The following is a 26,513-nucleotide window of genomic DNA, read 5'->3' on the forward strand; positions in this document are numbered from 1 at the left end:
TTGCTAACTGTCCCTATATCCTGCCAGTAGTACATGAGACAGACAATTTGTGAAACCAACATGTTCCTCTTCCTCCCCCTAGTGCTCTAATGACATTTGCAAGTTTCCACAGCCCCAGAGGAAAACAACCAATCAGAGCCGGTTAATCTCTAATGCAGTGTCAGACTAGGCAGGGCTGAATAACACTAATTATACATGTGGGCCGCTATTTTCATAAACGGACATTTCCACCACTCCGGTTTCCAGAAAACTGTATAGATGCCGTCAATGCTGTCAGCAGCGTGCCAAACCTGTAGGTGGCAGTGTGACAAGAAGCTCAAGCCCAGTGTTAGCCAATCAGAATCCCGAAAATAGCAACAGCAACAAATCACTTCCTCTCTCTTCTCTTCCTCGGCTGCTTAAACCTCCGTTTGTTTCAGTTTACATGCAAATAAAGGTTTCAAAAGGCAAATTCTCTGTTTTTGTGTAAATGAAGGGCACAAACAAAGGGAAATGTCTGTTTGTCAAAATAACCATGGTCGTGTAAACAGGCACTTATGATTGAGAAATCAGCAAAATCCCAGCACGCCCCACAGCCGAGTGCCTGGAGCTAACTTTCTAATTCCAGCTAAACAGTAGACTAAAATATGTTTCTGAAAATATTTGAGAAGAGCAATAGGCACTGATTTTGGTCCCAGTTAAAGAACAAAACTTGTTCTGTTATTCAGAATACCTAATTTATCGTATTTATTAGCCACAACATCATTTTGGTATCACACAGAAGAGATCTGGCAACATTCCAACAGAGACAATGGTACAATCAGTCTACACATGAAAGTTATTTTAATTTTAGATCCTCATTCAAATATACCACTTTTAAAACCTTCTCTGCCAACAGACTGAAGTTCGTGTTGAGTTCATAATCCCCCCAAATAAAGGGGTGATCATTGCAACTGGAGCTGCCATGGGACTCTTGCTTCTGCTCATAATCACTGTCATCATGTTTAAGGTGAGAGTAAATTTTCCAAATTAAAGTTGTTCATTCCAAACCACAATTCTAACACAAAGTAAAAGTTAAGGGGGCAGAAGTAGGTCAGACTATACGGACAAGTCTTGCATTATAGGGCAGAGATCTTCCACAGGGGGTCCTCAGAGTTAATGAGGGGGCCGCCCAATTATTGTGAATTTTTTAAGTTTTTTTCAAAATTAAAAAGTCTTAACAAGCATCCAACATATTATTGTTATTACTATTATTATTAAATCACCACTGCTTACTGGCCTATAGGAAAAAAGGTCACTAAGACCATCCACAGATAGATAATCTTAAAGATTCACTGTGCCACATGTATTGTATGTTTAACAATAAAAGATGATTTATAAAAGCATGTCAACAATGATAAGGCTATTTTGACAGCTTAGTATTCCATGCAAAAAGCGTATGTAGAAAGCCTTTAGGCCACCCTACATTTTATTGTAGGCCCAGTTTATCTTATACAAAATATACAGCATAAAGTAGGGGGGCCCTGCTCCATCTCTCTTTCAGTTAAAAAGGTGGAAGTTTTGCACCCTGCAAAAGAAAACGCTACATACAATATTGACTGAACTTAACTGTTACACAATACAGTAACGTGAGCTATTTAAAAAAGCTAGATACATGGCTAAACATCATTTGCTTTTACCAGTGTATTGCTGTGTGTACTTCGTCCACAGCAATCCCCACGATCTGTCCCAAAACGCTCCAGTTAGAGAGGATATGCTGTGAACATATTGATTGTAAATCTTTACAATCATTCACGAAAAGAACCAAGCAGGCCTGCCCTGTTGCGCGATTCAATCTTTCTTGAAAACTTGACATTTTCGGTGTGTAGCTTGCTAGCTCGAAGGTTGTTATTGTGTCCCGTTGTGAAGGGAGTTTGAGAACGTACAAAGGTACATTCAGATGGGAAGTATGAGAAGAAATGAGGCTTTTTACACATTAAAGCATGTAAACATGTTCTAGTAGGAACGCAAAAGACAAGTATGAACCTGAAAAAATATGCAAGATAGGTCTTGTTTAAATTTTCCTTTAAAACTTTTCTGCTGTAAAAAAGGGTCTCTGTGCAGTTTGGTCTAATTCGTTTTTTTCTCTCTCATCAGTTGGGTTGCTTTAAGAGGAAAAGGCTTGAGTACTGTGAAGTACAGGAAGAAGAAACTGCTCCTCAGGATGGCATCCCTGCTACGTCCACCACTGGCACCACCCAGGGGATATGCGGCCATCCGGAGACTGACAGTAAATCTGACCAACCTTCAGAGCACCAAAGCCTCTTTGATGATGGTGAGGCCAACTGCAGCACTTCATCAGTTCATTCCTAGGAAGAACTGGAATAACCGTTGACATTTTGTCAAATATGCTAATTCACTTTTTTGCTGAGAGTTAGATGAGAAGGTTGATGCCACTCATGCCCGTCTGTTAATTATGAAGCTGGTGTCAGGAGATGTTAGCTTAGCATAAAGCCTACAAAAATGAGCCTTGCTCTCTCTGAAAAGAACAAACCCCACCTACCAGACCCTTTAAAGCTCACTGATTAACATATTATATACTGTTTGTTAAATCCGTACAAAAACCAAAGTTGTTTTAAGGAGTGTTACGTGTCATTTCTCTAACCTTTGGACAGAGCCAGGCTAGCTGTTTCCCTTCTTCTTACAGTTTTTATGCTAAGCTAAACTAACTGTCGCCTACTGTAGCTCCAGATTCATATAAACACAGCAGGAAGTGGTGGTTTGACAAAGAAAAATACTTAACTCAAGGTTCAGTGAGCTTTTATATTCAATTTACATGCATGTTCAGGCTGCTTTGATATTTTTAATTTATGTAATATCCTCTAACTGTACGGGAGCATGGTCTTTATTAAGCAGATGTGATTTGATCTTGTATTATAGCCGACTGCTTTTCAACTTTTTAATTATGATCATTTGGTGGTGTGTTTGATGCATTGTTTATTAATTAGTGATCCTGCAAAACATTTTCTTTGTAAGCAGAATTTGGTGATTCTTTTAAAGAATATCTCAGTCTCAGTGTGGGAGGCACAATACCACGGGTAGCGTGTGGATTAATTCAATTCAATTTTATTTATAGTATCAATTCATAACAAGAGTTATCTCAAGACACTATACAGAAGTGTACAGGATTAGTCTATTAGTGACTAAAAACAATTTTACATTTTAGCACAGAGGGAAAAACACAAGTACACTGTTCAGTAGTAGTTAGGCCAGAAACTACACATGTGCACAGGAGATCTTATTTAAATCCAACTGCGCTAAACTGAAAGCTCAACACTCCTTAACAAAGAGGTTCTGTATAAAATAATGTACTTGAGCAAGCTTGAGGAACTGGGAGGCATAATGAATGAAAACAAAGGCAAATAACTTTTGAGAGTGTTGTTGGTGGCCAACAATAAATCTTATATAATAAGAAAATGGCTGAAGAAAGACATACTGTTATTCAGTTGATGAATGGACGGACCTGAAAATTACAGAGAATTACTTTGGTCGCCAGGAGGATCCATCTAGAATTGCATATCTTTGAGATCAGCCATGTGGACGAATTTACAGTATTATAAACAGACTTTCTACTTACATTTTTACGTGTGTGTCATATATATATATATATATATATATATATAGCTTTTAGATTGCCTTGTTGATGCAGTGTTGTGTTGATTTTGATACGTTTTGTACTCTATCAATAAAAACAACTTGATCATATTGTCTGCTTGAGATCTGAATACTTTATCAAAGTATTATCTTGTGTTTGTCATGTGTCGTTCCAATGTTGGTTAGTTGCCCTTTTAGAAGTACTCCTAGGACACAAACACTCATTTTCTGAGGGAAAGTCTTATGTTTTCCCCGGTACACAAACGCCACACCCCCTCTTGAAAGAATAAAACAGCAGTCGATGTGGTGCAATAAATACGTGGAATACATACGAATTACATTACTTTTCCTAACTATCAAAAACGACTCTGCAACTTGAAGTCAGTCCAAATTGGCAAACAAATCCAACAAGTCTAGGCACATAGGCAGGTCAGAGGCAGGCAGTGGGTCTTGAAACCGGAAGCAACTACAGGCAGGATTAGTGGAGCAGAAACAGTACTGGATCAGGATCTGGAAGCAGTGGAACATAATGGCATCATTGCAACTTTGACAATCAGGCAGGAAAGAGAGAAAGTGTCTCCTATAAATGTGTTAAGGAATAATTAGTCTTGTATAGTCAGACCTTCCTCCACAGCGCTGCTAGTTAGCTGTCTGGATTTACCCTTCAGAGATCTGAGGAGCAGTTAACCATAGTCCTCAGAAATCCACCAGAAGGTAGCGGATATCTGGCCAAAAAGAAGGATTTCTGGTGGAATTTCCGGCAGCAGCGGCGCAATCCCGGAAGTGAAATGTTAGTGAAAAGCTAGTGCCATCCTGAACGTGGACAGCACAACGCAGGCTGTTGTTGAGGTATGTACAGTGAAGGGGGGGGGGGGGTATAGTGACTATACTGTAGGCACCATGCATGGATCTTTTATTATATGTACACAATATGTTGGTCAGTTTGTCAATCCCATTGTACAGCAACATAATTGAAGTGATATGAACAAAGAAATTAAAACAGAAATTTACAAAGTTTCCTTTTGGGGACATCATTTGAAATTGGGAAGAATTAGAAGTTGGAAAAAAGGTTATAAATTACAACAACAACAAAATAATATTACGGTACGTTCAAAATCGCATTAACATCGTATCATGGAATAAGTATCGTGATGACATTGTTTCGGGAGGCGCCTGGTGATTCCCTCCCCTAACACTGACTACAGCAGAAGAGTATCAATCGTCTGTATAAGAACAGCCAGTAGTTGCATCGCTGTTTTACTTCTATTATGTACGGAGCTATGCTCACTGCAATGTTATGTGACATGTGTCGTGATGACTATTAAGTTCTAAACTCTGTTTAATACTATTGTCTGGATAAATCTAAACAAAAAAGAAGCAGTTTGGCGTTTACCAATGTGGATTATATTTGTTCTGTGTGGATGAACTTTTTTTTTTTTTTTTTTACTGACTTGCTTTCTGTTTTTCTTCAAGTGACCTGAACAAAATAAATAACTGTTTTACAGGTTCTTTTCAAAAAGCAACATCAAGAAATTGGCCTGTATTGCTGAACTTGAGATGGATTTCAAGTACGCACATCAGACAAGAGAGGCATGCTTGGAAGAATGAGTCGGAAGGACAAGAAGTGAAACTATTAAGAATAAAAAAACAAAACATAATTGTTTAAAAAAATAAAGCAAAAATAATTATATTGCTCTTCCCCAGTACTGATATTGTTTGTGCATTACACTACACGGACTTCTTAAGATCCATGCTAATGCTCATGCTGTAACCTTCTGCAGTTACCCTGCAGCCTCCTTCACTCCTGTCCCACATGTGCAGGTCAAACAGGTCAACTAATCTTTTAAATCATTTATAATCCAGTCAGTGTAGATCACAAACATCCCTATTGTACTTGTTTTCAAAGACATAACTTCTCCACAATATATGGCATCAAAGGGAAACATATTAAGTCCTTTTTAACTCTGCTCAAAAAACCAGCAGACATCCTGATTTAAACTTACAGTTCATATTCATATTTCTGTTTTCAATCAAAAGATTAAATGTCTAAAACACTCTTAATAAATTACTATTACTGCACATTTGAAACAAAAAGGAGTACAAGAATTTGATGTTTATTTGTGGTACAACTGGAAGATAATTCAGAAGGCAATTTATTTATGCAGCCTGGCTATTTTCTAGGACACATAGATCAATGTTCAAAATATGTTTAGCATTAGAAGTAGTAGAATCTGCACACAAAAAAATAAAAATACAAAGAAGCCTGTAGATCTTAAATATGGAACAAGGTTTAAATGTGTGTGCTGCCATACATTATTTTCATGACTAGCTAGATTAATCAAGATTATTAGTGTGATTTAACATAAACTGAACCCAACTCTAATGTCTGAAGTGGAAAAACGTTAAAGTCTTAAAAAGTCCTGAAGTGGTTTGCCACCACGTCCCCATTTACCCACTATCCGTCCTCTGATGTCTTGGTCACGTGTGATGCTGCACCACTGGTTTGCGTGGAAAGTTATGTGTGACAATGTTTCTTCACCTGTTGCATCAAAGGAGATTTGTGGCGTCTGAAAGAGACGGCTGGTGCTCTGTTGACTGTGCAACGTTTTTCTCAGTGGACTGCTGGACTGTGAATCTTGAGTCTGACGAGCAGATAACAGACAATAACAGGAAAACATGAGAAAGAGGCACATAATTATGAGGGGTCACACTATCTAGAAAAAAAGGTTTGGGCACTGTGGTGCACTTCTCTTTGGCTGTTGCCATTTTTAACACTGTCCTTTTGGGCTTGCCATCTCCGTACATTACAGGGTTTTCCCTGCCAGTACAAGGTTTAGTGTATCTTAGTCCATAGTGAGTTGGTTTGGAAACTTGAGGGTTGCAGGTTCACCGTACCTCCCAACCGCTCAGGGTGCTGGTCCAGCACTGGCAGCCCACTCCCTCTGATACCTCTCCATTTGTGCATGAATAGGACCCGAGTCCTGTGGGTAGTGATTACTAACAAATGGTAAATGGGAACACCTTAGAATGTCTAAAATCAATTTGTTATATTTGATCACAAAACAGCATGTGACGTCATTATGCACAGGTTTTTAATTCGCTTTAAAGTCTTGATAGAAACACACTTTCACCAGCTTTATTCACATGAGTCTTTTTTAAGCGAACTTCAGATTGACAAGTGGATGGAAACTTAGCTAACGGTGCTCTACACAAAGCCTCAAGGACCATTGAGGTTCACCTAGAAAATTTTGATAAGCGTTGTGATTTACGCATTACAGTGTCAGCTATTTTTGCCAGCTTTCCTTCCTGTGTTTTGCCTGTAATACCTTCTAGGTTTGCTGTTCCTATGTTGAATATGCGGGTCTGGTAGATGTGTGCGATTGGTTAAACTGTGCAAACACCGCCTCTTTTATGTGAATGTGCGTGCCCCTTGATTTGGAAAATCCTGGGTTAATTGAACTAGTTGTCAGTCACCATTGTGACACAGCTTTTGTGGGATTGTGGCTGTTGGGTTTAGGTGAAGCAGGGTTACAAAGAAATCCAGGGCATGTTGATCTTGCTTTGTAGTACAGGCCTCAGGATGGCGAAATTTGGTGTATGGCAATTATTTACAGATTTCTTAAACAAGAATGAATAGGCCACATACCTGGAGGGACACTGTCTTGTTGCTCTCCATCCTGTTGGTACGGGCCCAGGCACAGAAAGAGAGTTTTCAGAACTGAATTTGAAGTGGCTTCTACTGAAGATCCTTCTAAATTAGATATTAACATATTTCAGCAGTACAAATCAGCATTTCACACTAGTGTTTGCAAGCAGTGGGTAGTATGCCCTTACCTTTGTGGGATGAGATGTTGGGCATTGGCTGATGAGTATGGGTCGTAGATGAACTGTTGGCAGGAGTTGGACTGGTAGACCTCTCACTGTGAGAATTGGACACAAGCCTACAGACGGTATACACCAGCGGCTTTGTCTGTAGATTTACATTCTCTGTTGAACTGTCTTCATTTTCTACTTTAGGGTTAGGAGAGAAGTTGGGGGATCTTGCGGCATGAGGGATTTTTTTGACATCAGTTCTAACCTGGCATGGGAGAGGCATCTCTGAATTAGAAGCCCTTTGTTTGGAGTTTGACGAATGAGATGAATTATCAACTAACTGGTCTGGCTGTTGAGAACGGGAGGAAGTCTTTGAATAGTTTGGTTGAGGCCGAATGAAAGGGAGAGGAGCAGTAAAAAGGCTGCGGAAGGACTTGGCAGATGCTTTGTCGAGTCCAACTGAACTTTCAACACAATTTCCTCCGCAATCTGCAGACTGAGGAGCAGGAGAGGAAGATTGAATTAAGCCTCGAGGACAAGAGGAACTGGCTCCAGAACCGTCTAGAGGCTGCAGCGTGTCAGTAATGGGACTTGCGAAAAGGCTATGAAAGGGTCTTTTCAGGGTCTTTTTACATCCAACTGCCAAATCCCCACAATGGGCCATTTTGCTGCTGCACTCTGCTGTGATTTCAGCTGAATGACGCTGTGTGTCAGGTTTAAGGCCAGATGGTGCCTTTTTGGAGTGCAGGTTGAGCTTAGTGGGTTCTTTTGCGGCATTATAACAACTGGCAGAGTTTCCAGAATCGCTTGTCTTAGTCAAACATGTGACAGATCCAACAGGAACGGCGGCTTCACCTTTAAACTCTGTGAAACCTGAGGAGGGACAGAAAGGCTTTGAGGCTTCGGAGACAGATGTCAGAACAGAGAGTTGTGGCCTCGACTGTGGAAGATGTTTTGAAGTAGATGTCTGACCGGGCGGGCTTGAAAAAATCATTTTGCAATTAGTGCGTCCAAAAGGAAGAACACCTTCACTTTTACAATTTAGAGGGCATGTAATATCGGTAGGCTGGTGCATGCTTCCTTTCATATCTCCTTGGTCTTTGGAGGACGCAGCCACCTCTGCCACATTAACAGGAAAATCCAGCAATTCCGACTTGACTTTATTAGCAGCTCTTTGGGCCATTGTCAGGGATTCTGGCATACTGCCATCTTGTTTCATGTAATCCCTAGAGGACATAGTAAAACTAGGGCAGGTCCTTGAAAACAGGCCAGTGTGCACATCGTGGAATGACAGACTCTTGAAAATTTTCTCCTGGGGTTTGTTCACTTCATTTCTGGTATTTTGCAAATACAAGCCCCTCTCATTTTGGGTGTCTGAGCTTAGCAGAGGACCGGTGCTCTCTTCAAAGTCAGTCTGTGGGTTATAGGATACAGTTTGTGCAGTAGGTAAGGTTGGTGCGTGGCCAAATGTAGAACTTCCAGCTGATTTACAGGACCTGAGAACAGCATCTACAGAGTAGGGAACATTGCTTTGGTTTGCAGAGCCTGAAGTGCAATCAGAAGAAGACCGCGTGCCAGGTTCTGGAAGTCCTCGAGTTGTAAAGAAACTACGAAAAGGTTTGGATAGTTGAGGTCCAAGAACTGCTGCAACTGAATAACAAACTGGCTCCTCTTGACTGACATTACTTGACGGGGGGACGTCGTGAGAATGAGTGGTGTCTGTTGGATGTGGTGGGACAGCTTCCTCCATAATGTCAGCCAGTTCTTCAGTCTGACAGAACAAGGTTTCCTTCTCAGCATTTGCGCTGTTGTAAAAGTTAGGCCTGAAAAATAAAAGCAAGATCAGCACGCTAGTAGCTGAATATTAATGACTACTATCAGTGTTGCAGTACTCAAGACCGGTCTTGGTCCACTTTTTGAAATGTCTCGGTCTAATCTCGGAATTGACCACTATTTATTTGGCCTCGTCTCGGTCCCTCTCTCCCCTCTTGACTACAACATTGACTCATATCATTACACAGATAGATTTACAGAATCACAGTGATGAGTTTAAGTCACACGCATACCTGATTGGTTGTAGGAGTGTGTCAGGGGTCCTATTTGCTTCTATAACTTCTGGCTCATTTGCATTGTCTGGCTGTGCTGACGACTCTTGTTCAGCAAGTTGTTGTTGTTGTTGTTTTTGTTCATAGAGCTCATTGTCCCGTTTTAATGTCTGCAGTAAGAAGAAGTTGCAATTGTCTTCCCCACACATCGATACATATTATACAAAACATTTTACCATCTTCATGAGACAACTTTTACATACACACCTCATTCAACAGTGGGTTAGTAACATCATTTAGTGGCTCATGGGAAAACTTGCAATCTGCTCCTTGAGTACATTTTCCATTTCTGTGGAAGAACTTGCAAGGAAAGGACTGTGCAGCTTTAGTAAAGGAAATATCACATGTTCAACAGCCTCTAGTTTCTGACAACACCAATCACTGCAATGACTTTGTGACAATTTATGAAATTGTTGCTGTTCAACCAAAGGATATTATGCATGTATGGGCAGCTCTCCTGTTTTGTGCAGTGGCCTTGGATGTAGAATTTGCAGACTTCTTTGATGAGATCGTTGTAGCCCTGAATATGCTCCAGTTGGCATTCGTCAGCCTGTGTGCAGTAAAGGCAGAAATCAACACTAGGACATTAAGGTGGGAGTTATAACACTCAATAAAAAGGCCAGAATAATCTGAGAGTTTTATCAATTTTTATAAATATAACAAATATTATAAATGTATATACATAGTAAACATTACTTGCCTTGATGCACCTTCCATAAAGAAAATATCGACAAACTAACCGCCCATCCACCAACACAGCATGCTGGACCTTGAACTCCGGTGTCATGAACCTTTGACGTTTCCCTTGGACGCCCTAAGAGGAAAAAGAAGTAAAACAATAACATTCACATTTTTATTATTATGATTAATACATTTAGAGGAAGCATGTGTTTGCTCCCTGTAGTGGCATTCTGAGCTTTTGTTAAGGGCAGTTACTTAAATACTTACATTTGGTGGATGGATTTGTGTAAATTAAGGGTGTACTCACTCACATCTGATGTTATGGTGGACTGGCCTCAGTACTCAAATCTTTTGTCAATTTATATTTCCCTTAGGGGAAACACTCTTGATCAAAGGAAGCAGGCTTGGCTATAACTTTAAAAATCTAGTTATCATTGAGACATGCCTGTAGCTTTCACTGCACAACAATAATTCTATTTTACAGTTACTGTTTCACTTCAAACAGTTTGAGGGTTTTATTTTCCAGCTAGTATCGGGCCACACACTGCTGTGTTTTTAGGTTAGTGTGACTTTGTCTGCTTAGAGGCTTTTGAATCATTAGGCCTGTGCATTGTGTGTGACTCGATCTTAGCAGAGCTGGCATGGGTGTGTGTATGGAGTGTGTTGGTAGAACAAGTGAGAGAGCATATTTTGAGTTTGACTTTTTTTGTTTGACATTTTTCAGCCAAAGTCAACCACCACACTGCATCAATCACAATAGAAAACTAAAAAATAAAAATGAAATCCAAAATCCAAGACAGGGCAAAACTAGGCACAAGTAACGCAGGATATAGGCACAAAGCTACAACAATGGTATAGAATAGGCCTACTACAAGCTCAAACACTGAGCAAAAGAAAATACAAGGGTATAAAACATATCACTGGATCAAATCAAAAGTTAGCTGCCCCATCATCTGTTGCTAGCAGGGTCGCTGTGGGAGGGACGGTGGAGAGGTGGGGCTGCTGCTACTTCTTTCAGCTACAGTTGCTGTGTTTTCTGACTCAGGTCTATTAGGCTTTTTAGCCTGCAAATGATTTATAAAGAAATCCAAAATGTGCTTTCGTGCCATGTTGTAGGCAAGCTAACTAGACTCTAGAGTTATAGTGACAAAAAAAACTGTTAACCCTCTCCTTGATCACATTATGTTTATGGAGAGGAAGAACCAGGAAATGAGTCGGGGGAAATGTTACACTAACCAAGCCGCGGCCAAGCACGTCAGGCTATGGCATAGGTCCGGCGTAGGTACGCACGTAACCACGGCATAAATTTTACGCATATGCATAAATCACGTTTTACAAGCCAGATTTTAACTTGGGACCATCACTCCAATTGCTACCCGTTTCCCTTAGAAATGCAAAATGACTGATTGTAATTCCTATTCTAGCACAAACGCAGGTGGCCATCATCCAAATGTCCTTTCATTCAACAGGTTACAGACTGATGATGGATCATCGCTGTCCTGACAGGCACTGCCAAGTGTCTTGCTTACCTGCTTGTTATTTTTATTTGTACTGTCTCCTCCATGTTTTGTCCAAGTTGGTCTAGTCTGATGGTTTCCACCTCTATTGGAAGGTCTCCATCTATCCTTCTGTCGGTGCGGATTTTTCTGCCCATCCGGATTTATTTTCTGCTGTTGCTTGTTTACATTATGGTTATTTTTAGTTTTGTAATTCTGACCATGGTTATGCATCACGTCTTTGGTGAAACCAACACTTGAATGTCCGTTATTAGTGTTTTGCATATGGTAGTGTCTGGCCTTGGAGTCATCGTCTTTAAAGGATGCAGCATTATACCTTCTGGTTGTCTGGGCTTGGTAACTTTGCTTCTGTGAAAAGAAAATGCACAAAAATCAAATGTCAAGGACATTGTAAGATGGATATGTACTGCCTGACGATGGATATTTACTGCCTGACAGAAAGCTCATCTACTTTTAAAATGCCATAGCTCTGACCAAATCAAATCTAACTGACTGTTTACGGTGTTTAGCATTTTGCTAAGAAAACAAATGAAATGCTTTGCTGACTCTCCTAACTTCCTGCCGACTCTGTTAGCCAGGCCAGTCGAGGTTTCCAAACGTAAAAAAGTAAACACCTAGGTTAAAAGGTGGAGAGGGTGAGCTTCAGCTAGCAAGACCATATGTGATGCAAACTTTACGACGTAAAAACATAGTTCAAGTTCATCTTACCTTTCTATAAGAGCCAGCCAGCTCATCATGGGCTTTCCTCTTTCTGGCATTGCCTCTTTTACCATTCTCAGTCTCGTTCCTGTAAAACAAAGTGAGTTTTGAATGCATATGAAGGCCATTAAAACAAACTGCTCCCTCGGTCACATCAAAATTAATGGCCAACTATCGTTAAATAACGTTACCTGCGTGTAAAGGCTGGTTGACCGGCGGGGCTCTTCACGCCTTCTTCGACAGCAGATAGTCTCGTGAACAGGTTTGCGAAAGCCATCACATACGTCTTGTCATTGGCTGGCTAGTTAAGCTGGCAAGTTATTTGTGTGTTAATGTAGAAAGACTAGCAAGTCACTCATTGCCGAGGATGTGACCACCCAGAAAATATGGAAGTAAAAACGGAAAACTTTTAACAGCCACCTGGCAACGGGGATGCTCGTGATAACAAACGCTGTCTCGCGCCCATAAAACACAACCAATAAAACACCGCGGCTTTATTCTTCCCTTGGTGTTACCTATTCTAACCTGTTTTTCTGTTCAGGGATGACGTGCCAAAATGTATTCTAGCTCGAGTTGCGGTCCAGGTAAATGTGGCTCCAATTTGCTCACTACCAGGTTTAAGCATGTATGTATAATAACACGAGCTCACTCAATCGCTCACCTCTCCTTCCGTGTTTGAGATAAACGTCACTGGACTCTACCAAATATAGACAGAGGGGGGTGAAGACCGTAGAAGAGAGAAGACCTTCTTCAACTGTTTATGGAGAAGACAGAGACCATTGGCTGGAAGAGACCAAACGGGACTCTACCAGCTATGGACAGAGGGGGTGCTGACCATAGAAGAGGGAAGAACTTTCTTTAACTGTCTATGGAGAAGACAGAGACCGTAGACTGGAAGAGACCAAACGGGACTCTAGCAAATATAGACAGAGGGTAGAGAAGACCTGAAGACCCTGACACCTTGAGCCATCTAGCGGTACAGTTTAGTATTGTCTAGTATATTTGGTGACATGCATGATGTGTGGAGGCTGGGGTGGCCACATAGACTGTTACTGTCTATGGGTGTTAAAACAGTAGGCTAACGTCACTTGTTCCATATTTTTACCTCCATTGTTCTTCCTAAAGTTAAAGACAATTACTTTATTATAAGAACATACCATGTTGCGGATTTCCTAATAAAATGTTGTTATGGACTTTTTTCACACTTCTTTTGTGATGCAGCTCTGGGTGTGGTTAATGTAACGACTTGATTATCTCTTTTAATAGCTAGTGTTCCAGTGTTTGAATGTACTGACCAAATAAAACACACTGTCTTGCCCAACATTTTACAGGCTTCTATGACTTGAAATTCTATATTTATTTTCTTTCAAAGTGAAGCCTATTAATTAATCATTAAACGCTATGAAACTAGGCCTATGTTGTCTTATATTTCAATAACTATAACTTTGATGGCTATATTAAATGCTATTTTATCAGTGCCTTTTGTTTTGGAAGACAAGAGAGTCAACTCTCTTGTCTTGCCTTTCGCCTCCTATGTTAAGTGATTACTTCTTGTTTATTATTGTATTTCACAATTTATCTAAAGTATTCGCCATCATGTCTCCTTCTGAAATTCTCAAATTTAGCCCACAAAAGTGCAAACAGTTTACTAAAAATCTGGAGGTCTGACTTGTCACATTAGAATTATCTTCATTTGCTGTTTCCCTTCAATAAAAAATAATTATAATAATAACTTGATATTTGGGTACACACACACACACACAGAGTATTTAGACTCAGTTCTTCTCAGTTTCCTTACAAAATCATTGTATCGATTTGACACCAGTGTGGTTGATACATGAAATGTTATGAGTTAGTTTGGAGGTTCCAGTAGCAAGTTCTACAAGATGTGGGATGTGTAATAAGGTGTTTTCATTCATTTTGTATAATGACAGAACATTTGCACATGAATTTAACTGAATTGAGAAACCAGGAAGCAGGGTACAGAGGTGATGCTCTTTGATTTTACAGCAAATCTACTCTATCTTATTTTCTACTCTATGTTAATGTCAAGAAAGATTAACTTTTAAATGAATGGGATTAAATGTAATTGAATCCCCTTAACTGAATGGTGAACACGTACACTCTGCCTCTTATTAATCAGCAAGAGTGATAAAAGCAGAGATATGTCCAAAAAAAAAGAGATAGAGGCTGGACTTTGTTCTTCCACATATGAGGCCATCCCTTTGCCTGGCTCAAAGTTCAGGTCATGCACACGGTTTCAGTATTGCCACTGTGAGTGTGTTCCCTCAGTGTCTGAACTCTAGCTGTTCATCTGGAGCTGTGTGAGCTACAGAATGACACGTTGGGCCCTTATTGCTCCCCTCCTGCTGCTGCTGGGTCTGGTCATCCATGGTGCAGTCAGTCAAGAGACTGAGGACCCAGCTGCAGCGCCAGCAGCACCGGGCGAGGCCGCCGATGGCTCGCAGGCCGATAACGAGAACGCAGAGTGGGGATTGAACTCCCTGCGAGGCGGCTTTGAGTCAGTCAGCGGATACTTTGACTCAATGCTAGAGTTCATGGGTGGACGTGACGGAGTGTGCCAATACCGCTGTCGATATGGTGAGTTGAATAATAATGATATTGATCAGCCAGTGGGGTCCACCAATGGCATTTTAATTTTTGATGATTTTTTTTTCTCCAGAATATGTTACAATTTAATCTTAATTGAAAGGAGGAAATGTATTACAGTTTCCATTTGGCAATGATAGCAGTGGAAAGGGTTGGCTTAGACTAGGGTTAGGTACCTATGCTGTTTTCACCCCATTAACAACACAGGTACTGGAGAGAATGCTAATTACATCCTTCTTCTTGGAATCAAAATTGTCTAATTTATAAATATTGATTATTGGCAAAAAAAAAGTATTTTTCCTCGTTATACAGTACAGAACATAAAAAAGCTTTTTAAATGGCAGGCTTTTCACAATAAGAACACATTTTATGTTAGACTGTCATCCGTTAACATTTTGTTTTGCTCTGTGGAGAAAGTATTTTGTCTTTTATATGCAGTAATTAAGATAAAGAAATGAAGCAAATTCTCATTTTAATGACTTTTTTTTAAATTATTTTTAAATATTCACATAAAAAAATACTTCTACTTTGATTCAGCCAAAACATTTTGCATCATTATTACTATTAACATACAAATAGATATTAATTAAATATTTTCCCAGGACAGTTTAGTAACAGTGTGTGCAATGCACAATTTATCTCTGCTTAAATGCTCCTGTGTTGCTCTTTAATAAATTAGCATTAAGTACGGTTACTCAAAGTATTCTAAATGGATAATACATTCATATTACAACATAAACTAAGTAATTATACGGTGGTCTGGACATTTCCTGTGTGGAACAAAAAAATGCAACAATGTAAACCCAATTACTAATACTCTGATACTTACCCATGATAGAATTAACTTCTTATCCTCTTTGTTATCATTTGGGAGAGGGCCTGTAAATGGACTGTGACCCCAGCATTATAGGAGAGGTGTCATGCGCTGTGCAGCTGAAATTTTGCTTTGCGTCCCCTCTCAGGTAAAGCTCCTGTACCTCGTCCTGGCTACCAGATGCCAGAACCTGATGGATGTACCTCCTACTTCTTTGGTCTTCCTATTCCAGATGGGGTATGTTTCTTCTGTCCATTCAGGGCAAATTGAGTGTATTGATCAAACTTGGAAATTTAGTTGGTGCGGGTATGAAAAAAAAAAAAATCTACATTCTTAAGGGACTGTACAAATATTATTTGGGAAAAGGGACAAAAATTATGTTTGACTTTGTAAATAGCAAGACCCCACCCAGACTTATAAATATTTTTTTCGGACCCTCCCTTTGACTTAAGAACTGCAACACCCTATGCTCTATATCTCAACTTAGCCGCACTTGCAAGCTTATCATGCTAACGGAACAATGCTTTTTACACAATTAACAATAACCATAATTATGGAAATCATAACAAATGTTTAGCGAACATTCAATCTTCTGTCTATTGTTGAACTAAGAGCTCTTACACAGTTATTACCACTCACAATAATAAGTGAAGGGGGCACAGAGGTTCTTAGTATTGTACTATTTTTGCTTCACCAGTTAGCAGAACAGAATGGGTTGGGCTGAACCAGCATTATATTTTAGTTATAGCAACTTTTGCCTGATTTAAACAATGGCCAGCTCCTTAAAGATCTAATATTCATGTCTACTGTTTTGTTTTCAAGACTTTGTTAATTGTTAATTGTGAAGTAAAAATAAAATTCCCAGGCTGTTGTGTATTTGCTTTATGGACCTTGGGACAAACATAAACATTTCTTTTCAAATATATTATTCTTTAAAAAAAAAAGTTTTTAAAGTAAATCTCTCTCTCTAAAACTAAGGGGGAAAGCAAATAATATTTTAACCCTCTACCCCCTAATAACTTTTGCACAGTCCCTAAATATTCATAGAAGTCTATATTTTACCAAATAATGGAATTAGTTTTTAGTTTAAAGCCAAAATAACCACCTGTAAATTTCCCACTCTTGCATACTAACACATTAATCACCTCTGTTGTGTGCCAGATGGACATGGGCGTCCCTGCCATGACCAAGTGTTGCAATCAGCTGGATATGTGTTATGACACGTGCGGCTCCAACAAGTACCGCTGCGACTCCAAGTTCCGCTGGTGCCTCCACAGCATCTGCTCCGACCTCAAGAAGAGCCTTGGCTTTGTGTCAAAAGTTGAAGGTTGTTAATGTATTTTACCTTTATTTCAAGGTGCAATAATGTATATATTCATAAGTCTTTATACAATGTAGAGTATGCCTCAAGTTATAAATGTACGCTTAACGTAATGTTTAAAGCAAATCACCTATTTAAATAAAAAGAATTCTTCAGATCCCTATACAAATGAATACAATGCTCGAGTGCTTAAAACCTGTCACGTAAGCCTTCGGATAATTCAATGAACTATGTTATTAACTGTTTATTGAGTAAATCTCAGAAAATGTCGAACAATACCTTCTTTTGTGCATACTCTGAACAGCATCGTGAAGGTCTGCTCCAAAATAATGGTTCAGCATAGAGAATTTTAGTTTTATTTGGGAAAAGCATGTGGTTCCAAAAAAAAAGCCAAAGACATTATTGACCAACGATGTCCATACATGTTATTTTGGGTTTGTAGACTGTTAAAAACTAAGTTGTTTTGAACTTGGACTTGAACTACTGCTCTGTACTGACTCCCATTCCTGTTTTTGTCCCTTACTCTCCTCAGCATGTGAAACTGTAGCAGACACGTTGTTCAACACAGTGTGGACTCTGGGCTGCAGACCCTACATGAACGGCCAGAGAGCAGCATGCTTCTGTCAGGGAGAGGAGAAAGATGAACTTTAGATTCAAGATTCCACTCTCCTATTTATAACAGTATCAACCACAGCAACACATCAGCAGATGTGAGTCATGGTGTTGCAAAGACTTGTGACTACTTGAGTTATTTATTCGGAAGGTATTGTTCTGCTTTTGTTCAAAGTCACTATTTTTACTTTGCAGCAAAATGTAGACGTTGTTGAAGGTTAATTTGAGCTGCAAGCCCAAACTGTTTTGTATTTGATTGTAGAGGTGTATCACTGCTGTCTGTAGTGTTGGTATTAGCACCGATACTGTTGGCAAAGGCATTTGATTTTGGAAAAGCAAAACATATCTGTGGTGTGACCTCCACTTTACAACCCACAGCCTCTTGTGCTTCCTACTTTGGGTGTGTTATCATATCCTACTTAGGATAGTCTTGTGTATGAATAAATGTTATTGACACATACGTGAGTGTAATTGTTTCATCTTATTGAATACTACTGACAGCATTCATTACCCAGAAGTCCTCGGACCAGTACACTGCATTAGCAAATCAACTTAGAGAACTTAAAAAATTAATGTGATCTTAAATTTAATTAACATAACAATTTAATTTAACAAAAGAAAGTTGGAATGACTAATAAATGGAGAGAATACTATGCTATTATTACCAACAGTAACACAGTTTATTCTGAGAATTTAGGGGGGAGCTTACATTCAACGTTCTGATAATTTACTGTACTAGTAACTGCAGCTATTAATGGTCAGGTGAATTGAACAGATAATGAGGTATCCAAACAACATTATATACATTTTATGTACTAGGTCCAAATCTAAACTAAAGCTCTAAACGGGAAACATAAATGGTGAAAAAAGGAAAGGCTGCATTGACTCTAAAGGGTTTATTAAGTGGTCACCTTCTGTACACTGACAAATTTACAGCTCAAATTTTTCAGAGAAATTCAGAGAAATTTCAGCGAAATTTCTCGTTTGTGTTCACATACTTGGCTAATAAAGAAGATTCTCATAAAATACACAGTTTCGGTCAATTTTGATCACCATAATCTGATCAGTTTATCCTCGAGTGAAAGTGGATGTTTTGCGCCAAATTTGAAACAAGTCCCTGAAAACGTTCCTGTGATATCATGTTCAGGAAAATGGAACGAACCGGAAAATATAATGATATAAATATATACGTATAACAAACTACAGCAGAGGCTGCAAAACATATTTTGTTTAATTAAAAACATACAGCACTAAGAGAAAAACAACTGAAAGAGAATGACAAATTAGTGACATTCACAGAAATGTAGTGTTGAAATGGGTAAAACTGCTCCTGCTAACACAGATTGGCAACAAAGTGACTATATGTAACTTGTGAAAGGTTTCTGAAATTGTGTATTTTTCCATCCAATGACTTTGTCACAGATTTTGGAGTAACGCCCGAAAAGCATGTGCCCAAGCCAGATAAAAGGTAGCAGCAGATTTCTTTATAGAAGCCTAATTTTATTTTATAAGTTATCTGCTGTAGTTATGGTTGATACTGGGGCAAGACCATCACAGAAAATTACAGTAATGTGATGTCATTTTCTAAACCTACCAGACTGCTGTAGCCGTACTATTTTTGGACTTTACCCACTTAGTCATTATACCCACATTACTGATGATTATTTCTCAAAAATCTCGTTTTGTAAAAGAACCAATAGTCTACATTACAATATTGCTGGGGTATCGATATTGAGATGTTTGGTCAAAAATATCGTGATATTTGATTTTCTCCATATCACCTAGCCCTAGTTAAAACACTACTGCTGTTGTCCAAAGTGGCCGCTAGAATCAACACAAAAAGAAAGTTACATCTAGCCACTTTAATGACACAAAAATATATTTTTAAGTAAGATATAATGTACTTCCAGTTCTATAATGATTGAAGAAGAATGAAGAATGAATTCAATAATGGTTCAATGAATGAATGTTGAACACGATAAGGTCCAAAAGGTCTGCCGGGGGTCAGAGCAGGTTCAAAGTATCAGTCGCAAAGCACAGATCTACGGAAAAAGGAGAAAAAAAAATAAGAACCACGCAAGACCAAACGACACAAAGTTACTCAATAAAGATGAACAAAAATCCATTTAAATCATCATGCAGCTTATGAAGACTTTCAGTCTGGCACCGCACACACTGTGTACAAAACTCAAAATTATTCCACCAACTCTGCTCCGGTCACATCTACACGTCTGCTGTCTCTTTCGCTCTTCTTCCCACTTACCACACACACACCCACACCGAGCTATCTTAAAGCAGCCGCAGCACCATTTTAAAACAAATGCATTATCACGCTGATGTTACCGAGCCCGACACAAACTCAACCATAATTTCTAAATGCTCGCCGTGTATCCATGCCTTATTGTAGATGAGATGTATACAATAGGGGGGGGGGGGGTCTTGTGGTAAATTGACTGGATACTATAGCTGTTTAACATCCTCCTTGGCTGTCTGAACGCCTCAGAGCCCGCTAACACATATTTAGCTTTGTGACAACCTACAACATGATTCATTTTCGAGCTGTATTAATGTTTATGAATTTACGTAATATTCCATCATCTGGATCATATGACAGTAACATATAACCAAATGATATATCCTGGGAGTCATTCCAAAAAAAAGTAATGAATATATAAATATTTTTAAATTTGACTGAAAGAGACTTTAATTGTACAGCAACATTTGGAATTGTTAGAGCTCCAGCAATATGATTTCAGTAAGGAAAGGACAGATATTATGGGATGTTTTGTGCGTTGGAATGTGTTTTCCCCCTAAAATGGAGCATAATATAATTAAACATAATACATTTCATCATATATGGGTAGTGCTAAATTTTTGATTGGAAAATTAGTTAACATTTCATGTGATGAGTGCCTAAAAATGAACATTTATCAAGCTTTCAATTCTTTTACACACACACACAGACACACACACACACACACACACACACACACACACACAAACACACAGAGACACACACACACACACACTTTAGTTTACTTACTTTAATCAATTTGAGAGGTCAGGCAGATGGCTGGCTGTGGCATTTTCTGTCTCACCTTCTGGTTAAATGCATTAAGCTTGAAATAAAAGAAATATAGAAATTATTGTGACATTTCTTTTGTAGCAGGGGTGGCTTACGCTTCAACACACAAGCAGTGATAGAGAACCACAGGATAAAAAATCAAATATGTAGGTGCGTACGGACTAATAGGACAAAACCTCCCAAGCCTAACCTCCTAAAATGAGATGGATAAGGAAGCTGATAAAACCAACCGTTTTCTTCAGGTTTGCCTTTATTTCCGTCTCTGTTGGCAGCTGTTTTTCCTCCTCTGACTCGGTTTCCAAGTCATCTTTATCGACCTTTAGGGCCTTCTCCAGCATTAGTTTCTCTCGTTTTGCTGCAAGCTTTTGTGCTCTTTGTTTTTTTCGATGTTTTAACTTTTGTTTACGTTTTTTCTTCAACAAAGATCTCATCCCGCTTCGCGATTTGTGTGTTATAAGTTGCTTTAAATTGCTCTCGTTGGTCTTAGTCTTGACGACCTGCAGGCAGCGAGGGCGAGAAACAGATCCACTTTGGCCTTCGCTCTGAGACAGGTCTGGATTAAAAATCAAGTTCATGTCTTTGTGAGACCTGCAACGACGGTTAAACATATTAGGTGCCATGAAGGAGCCAGGAAAGGGACAGTAGGTGTTTTGTGGGTAAGGACCCTCGCTGGGATAGAAGAAGGGAGGAATGGCATCCTGAGTATGTGTCCAGTAAGAATTAGTAGCAGTGCTGTAAGTGCTCTGGTAAACAGTGTACTGGGACAAACTGTTGGCTGAAAATTCTGAAAAAGCACTAGGGTGGGGCTGGGGATACGTTGGGTTTGGTGGATCTGGATGTTGATAAGCAGAGATTTCTTTGAGGTATTTTCCATCGCGGTCTTCGTCCCTGTAACTCTGTTCTTCTCTTCCGTCCCCGTAATGGTCTTGCTGTGTCGGTCCGTCTCTGCTTTTGTCTCTCGAGTGGCTGCGTTCAGACCTTCGCTCGGAGTCTTTGCTGTGGGAGCACTGACGGCGAGAGAGGCTGGGACTAAAGGTTCTAGACCTAGTGGACCTGGAAGAGGAGGAAGAGGAGTGACTGTAATACCTTTGGGAGCCCCTCTGCTGACTCTCCTGCTCCCCTTTGTGATCAGCCCTCCTGGCTCCATGCTTCTTACCGTACAGCCTCTCCTGAGTCCGGTCTGCTAGTTTGCTCATCTCCTCCACTTCCAGGCTCAGCCCCAGGGTTTTAAGAATGTTCTGGAGCTGTGCGCTCTGCTCATCCAGCCTTGGTGTTTCTTCTTTGCTCATCTTCTTGTTCTTTCCCGCCGAGGTAGACCTGGATCGACTATTGGAAATGAAACAGCAATCTCCTCTGTCGTCCTTCTTCTCTCCATCATCAGGTAGGGTCTTGTTGAGGGATCTCTCTTGACTGGGCGGGTCAGTCTTACTCTCTCTGCTGTTGGTCCGACTGTAGTCAGGCAGCGACACTCCGCTACTCAATTGCTGACTGTCGTTTCCGAAGGGTGGGTCGGACTTGTTCTCCGCAGCAGTGTGGTGAACGTTCAGGAGCTCCTCGCCTAAAGGAAGGTCCTCGCTGTCATTGGTGACGATCCTGCTGAGGAAATCAAAATCCACGCCTTTGTTAAGCACATTGAGAAACAGCTGGAAACCCTCGTTGACGCCGTTCTCTTGCTTGGCTGGGGAAGTATCCCTTCGGCTGGGAGGAGGCGGTGGGACGTCAGTGGCCTGGGAAAGGGGCAGATACTTGTCGTTAAAACATAAATTTATAATATCAAGAACTTATTGCAACCATACAAGTGTATTCATACTTTGAACTTTCTTTATGTGGAATACCAAAAGACAAAACTACAAGCAGAAAAGCATCAATTCCAGAAAGCATTCTTCTATCAACCTCATTTACATTCACTTCATTGCTACTAGAGATGTTCCAATGCCGATACCAGTATCGGTAAAGCCTCCAATTCTGCCTAAAATGCTGGTATCGGAAAGTACTGGAGTTTATGCACTGATCCCATGCAACGTAATTCAATCTTTTTTGGTTAAAACTGACTTGACTGTTTTGACTGTCAAACAGGATAGTAAAAAAATATTCTGTAGCATTCATTGTTTGCGTTTGTTCTTGTGTCACAAAAAGTTTAACCCGACAACAGTGATAGCAATCATAGCTATTCAGGGAGGGTAGTATGCTGCTGTTAAAACAAAGTAAAAAAAAAAAGATATATATATATATATATATATATATATATATATATATATATTAACCACACTGGTCTCAGATTTGGATTTTTGAGTCCAACACAGATATGAATATTTTTCAAGTCTGATAATGATATCAGGGCTTTAAACCCCACATATTATGCTCATTTATAGGTTCATAACTGTATTTTGAGGTTGTACTAGAATAGGTTTACATGGTTTCATTTTCCACAAACATATTTTGTTGTACTGCACATGGCTGCAGATCCTGTCTTCACTCTGTGTGTTTTGGTCTCTGAGTCGCTCATGCGCAGTAGCTAGGTAATGATAACATCAGCTAGATAAGTCTTTCTCCAAATTTGGTCAGTACAAGGCAGGATTAGCTGGGAGACTTCTTCTAAACGAGGGGCACTTTAGGAATACCTGCCGAACAGGGACATGGAAGTAGTTCTTTTGGAGATTATTGTCAACTAGTGTGTGTTGTAGCAATGTTTTGCCATTGAGAACGAGCTAGCATGCTAGCGCTAGCATGTGCTACGGTTAGTCACCTCGACTTGACTGGTGATGTAGAAATCCGTGCAGATTTTGATCAGCTCACCCGGAGATTTAAGGACATTCAGAAACCGTATCTCACTCAAAACAGCATGGATGTTTTATCCAAGTATGTATGTGTGTGGAAGCACCAGAAACACAAAATAACACCCCAAATCCCAGAAAAAGGGATTTTTTAAAAATATAATATAGGCTCTTTAAGTTAAGGGTGCAACTGGGATGGAAAATAAATTGATCAGAGCCAAATAAAAATACATGTTGAGGGGGTTGTCACACAAAACCAAACCTACAATTAAACCACAACATCTCTGACAAAGTTGTCAATGAAAAATTGCAAGAGTACAGAACTTAAGACACACATGCACGCACGCACGCATTTCCTGGGTTTTTGGAGTCATTCCTGCAGCAATCTATTATCTCAACGGGATATGTATAAACACATGGTAAAAAGTTGAACTGTGTCTGTCAAATCAAATCATTTTTGTGAAACTGTCGCTGTTACTTAAGCAGGCTGATAAATCTCTATAGAGGGTTGCCGTGAAAAAGCACCGATGCCTAAACGACCGGTATCTACCGGACGGAATAGCTACCTGGATTTATGTGCCACATAAACACCTGCTCTGGACTATGATGCTCCGAAATAGATGTGTTTTTAGTGTTGATCTCAAAATGTATCTGATCCGTAACGTGATTAACAATAATGAAAAATATTAATACAGTGTGGATGTGATGGATATTTTCTGCAAAGTGGGTGGCAAAAAATATTACAAACCTCCCTGCTTGCTGGCAAAACACACGGATCACTACATCTGTGCTTCATGAGTGCCTTCACTCTGAGCTTCAGCGGATGGTCGTCCTGCAGCAGACCATCTCTGCTCAGCCTGGATGAGTTAATTCTCTCTCTGGGAGACCGCACCTGAAAAACAAGGAGGCAATGCAGTCAACAGTAGAGTTGCACAATGTGAGGGAAAATACCTCATTGTGATTATTTGAACTGCTATTGCAATGATTCATGATAATGGAGGTAATGATCCTTTTTGTATCATTATTCTCATTTACATTAGTATTGCATTGCCAGGCCTTCCTCCACAGCGCTGCGGAGGAGGGTCTGGCTAGTTCACACAGCCTGCTGGTGTATGTGAGAAAAAAGTGTTTTGGTTTATTGGCATTTCTTTAAACCAATAATAATCGTGGTTTTGGTGGAACAAGATCCCTCTGTGATTTGCACTAGTCCATAACATTGTGATTAATTGTGCAGCCCTAGTAAACACTATATCTAGAAAGCAGTGGGCCTCTGCAAGCAGCCAGCTGATTGATTAACCAATCGGATCCATCAACCTATCACTCACCTTTGACAGGAAGCCCGCAGGATGTCCCTGCTGCAAAATGACATTCACCCTGTCTTTGAGAGTTGCACCTTTGCATGCAGATGATTGTTCATTACAGGAAAGGTCTGAAAGTGAGGTCTTCTTCACAGACGTTTCAACAGTTTTCAGAGCAATAGCAGCTTTCTTAAATAGTATCCGCTCCTCTATCTCTCTAAGCTCTTTCCGCTTTCTCAACAGCTCTGGATCCTCTTCCTCCAGCTCAATGGGCGCTCCATCTGGGTCCTCGACTTCTGAGTCCTCTATGTTCAAGTTAAGCGAGAGAGGAGGACTTACTCCATCCCATCCCATGCTGCTTTGCGACACTTTTGATGCTCCAAAAGTGTCCATCTCGTTATTAGTTACTTGGGCATTCTCCATGCTGTTATTAACATAATTCTGGTGTTTTGGGTCCGCATTCTTATGGACTATCCGAAGAAAAGCATCCCAGTCGAGTGGATTCATCATTCAACCAGTATCTATCTCTATTACGGCAAATGCAGTCAGTACACTCTGTAAAGTAGAAACAATGTGGAGAAATAGTTAGATAGATTGAAAGAAACCAGTATTAAGACTGTTACTTTACTGACAGCTCAGTAACGTTAGCTAACCTTATAGATAGCTAATGTCCAACTGCCTTTTGGAGAAGCCCCACCTCGCGTGCCCGTTAATACATTTTCAGTACCAAACACTGTAACTCACATATTGTCTTCTTTTGAGGAAAGACAAAGCCTAGCATTTGATAACCTAACTAACGCTTTTGGCACTGTAAGATGATGTTATATTAGTTATTTGAAAAATTGAAGGGCAAACAAAAAGCGAAGGCTGGCATTAACTAAATGCTGTTTTTAGATAGTCTAGCTAGCTTGGCAGCTAACGTCAACAGACTGTTTACGTAGCGTTAGCTACGTTCCTACAGCGGCTCAAACTAATGTTACCTTTTCCTCTGTCGCATCGCGGGACAACCGTTTAGACTGGTATCTCGGAAATTAAGTTCAAGAATAGTGAAATGCCAAAATTAAGGTTTCATATGATTTAGCAAAAGGCCAAAACAACCGTTGACGTTAGAAAAATAGCTTGAACTAAGGAATTTGGGCCAAGACAGCTCTCTCTGCTTTGGTGGAGTTGAAAAGTGGACACAGTAATTGACAGCGCTGGCTGCTGGACGGAGTACCAACATACTCCGGCCATTAGAGACGGGTATGGCTGCAGCCTGAAGCGTCTCATGTCATCCGTCCCGTCTCATGCGGTCTGTCCAACGGTAAATTCAGAGTAATTCCACTGAATTTACCATTGGACACACTTTGGCATGAGACGGGACCGCATGAAACGGGACGGATGACATGGAACGCTCCAGGCTGCAGCCATACACTTGACTATTATCAGCATTAGAGAACACTGTTAATTCACACCTAACGTCATTTCATTCATTCAATCAGTAGTGGAATGTAGCCTAACTAACTACATTCACTGAAGTACAAATTTGAGGTAGGCCTACTTGTACTTTATTTGAGTCTTTTCTTTTCTACC

General features: G+C 40.0%; 4 protein-coding genes across 8 annotated transcripts in view; 2 read left to right on the plus strand and 2 right to left on the minus strand.

The window, feature by feature from the left end:
• Positions 1–2,829, plus strand: part of LOC117951450 (integrin alpha-M-like) — a 19,348-nt gene extending 16,519 nt beyond the window's left edge. Inside the window, exons 22-24 of the mRNA XM_034883143.1 lie at positions 734–793; positions 878–988; positions 2,116–2,829. Of these exons, the coding sequence (XP_034739034.1) occupies positions 734–793; positions 878–988; positions 2,116–2,331 (387 nt within the window). The 3' untranslated portion in view covers positions 2,332–2,829. The remainder of the gene's footprint in view (positions 1–733; positions 794–877; positions 989–2,115) is intronic.
• A 2,250-nt stretch (positions 2,830–5,079) lies between these two features.
• Positions 5,080–13,074, minus strand: LOC117960551. Of its 2 annotated transcripts, none has more exons than XM_034898521.1 (10): positions 12,619–13,074; positions 12,437–12,515; positions 11,741–12,076; positions 10,231–10,344; positions 9,968–10,080; positions 9,738–9,849; positions 9,492–9,640; positions 7,447–9,248; positions 7,259–7,363; positions 5,080–6,254 (listed from the first exon to the last, which is right to left on the minus strand). In XM_034898521.1, the coding sequence occupies exons 1-10, from the start codon at positions 12,702–12,704 to the stop codon at positions 6,160–6,162; spliced, it is 2,991 nt and encodes a 996-aa protein (XP_034754412.1). In that variant the 5' UTR covers positions 12,705–13,074; the 3' UTR covers positions 5,080–6,159. The 2 variants fall into 2 exon arrangements, with proteins under 2 accessions (XP_034754412.1, XP_034754421.1); XM_034898530.1 differs by having other exon boundaries at positions 7,259–7,360; positions 12,619–13,070.
• A 1,597-nt stretch (positions 13,075–14,671) lies between these two features.
• Positions 14,672–18,249, plus strand: LOC117935038 (group XIIB secretory phospholipase A2-like protein). Its single transcript, XM_034857160.1, has 4 exons — positions 14,672–15,028; positions 16,000–16,088; positions 17,013–17,178; positions 17,705–18,249. Exons 1-4 carry the CDS (start codon positions 14,764–14,766, stop codon positions 17,821–17,823), a joined length of 639 nt encoding a protein of 212 aa, XP_034713051.1. The 5' UTR covers positions 14,672–14,763; the 3' UTR covers positions 17,824–18,249.
• A 755-nt stretch (positions 18,250–19,004) lies between these two features.
• LOC117955892 (zinc finger protein 318-like) lies at positions 19,005–26,164 on the minus strand. 4 transcript variants are annotated; one of them, XM_034890679.1, is made up of 6 exons: positions 25,686–26,146; positions 24,969–25,496; positions 24,392–24,535; positions 21,100–22,596; positions 20,828–20,903; positions 19,005–19,826 (listed from the first exon to the last, which is right to left on the minus strand). In XM_034890679.1, the coding sequence occupies exons 2-5, from the start codon at positions 25,449–25,451 to the stop codon at positions 20,829–20,831; spliced, it is 2,199 nt and encodes a 732-aa protein (XP_034746570.1). In that variant the 5' UTR covers positions 25,452–25,496; positions 25,686–26,146; the 3' UTR covers positions 19,005–19,826; position 20,828. The 4 variants fall into 4 exon arrangements, with proteins under 4 accessions (XP_034746570.1, XP_034746560.1, XP_034746544.1 ...); XM_034890669.1 differs by having other exon boundaries at positions 25,639–26,146; XM_034890653.1 differs by having other exon boundaries at positions 25,595–26,146.
• Positions 26,165–26,513: the final 349 nt, after the last annotated feature.

This window comes from Etheostoma cragini, chromosome 2 (genome assembly GCF_013103735.1).
Source record: "Etheostoma cragini isolate CJK2018 chromosome 2, CSU_Ecrag_1.0, whole genome shotgun sequence".
Classification (NCBI taxonomy): Eukaryota; Metazoa; Chordata; class Actinopteri; order Perciformes; family Percidae; genus Etheostoma; species Etheostoma cragini.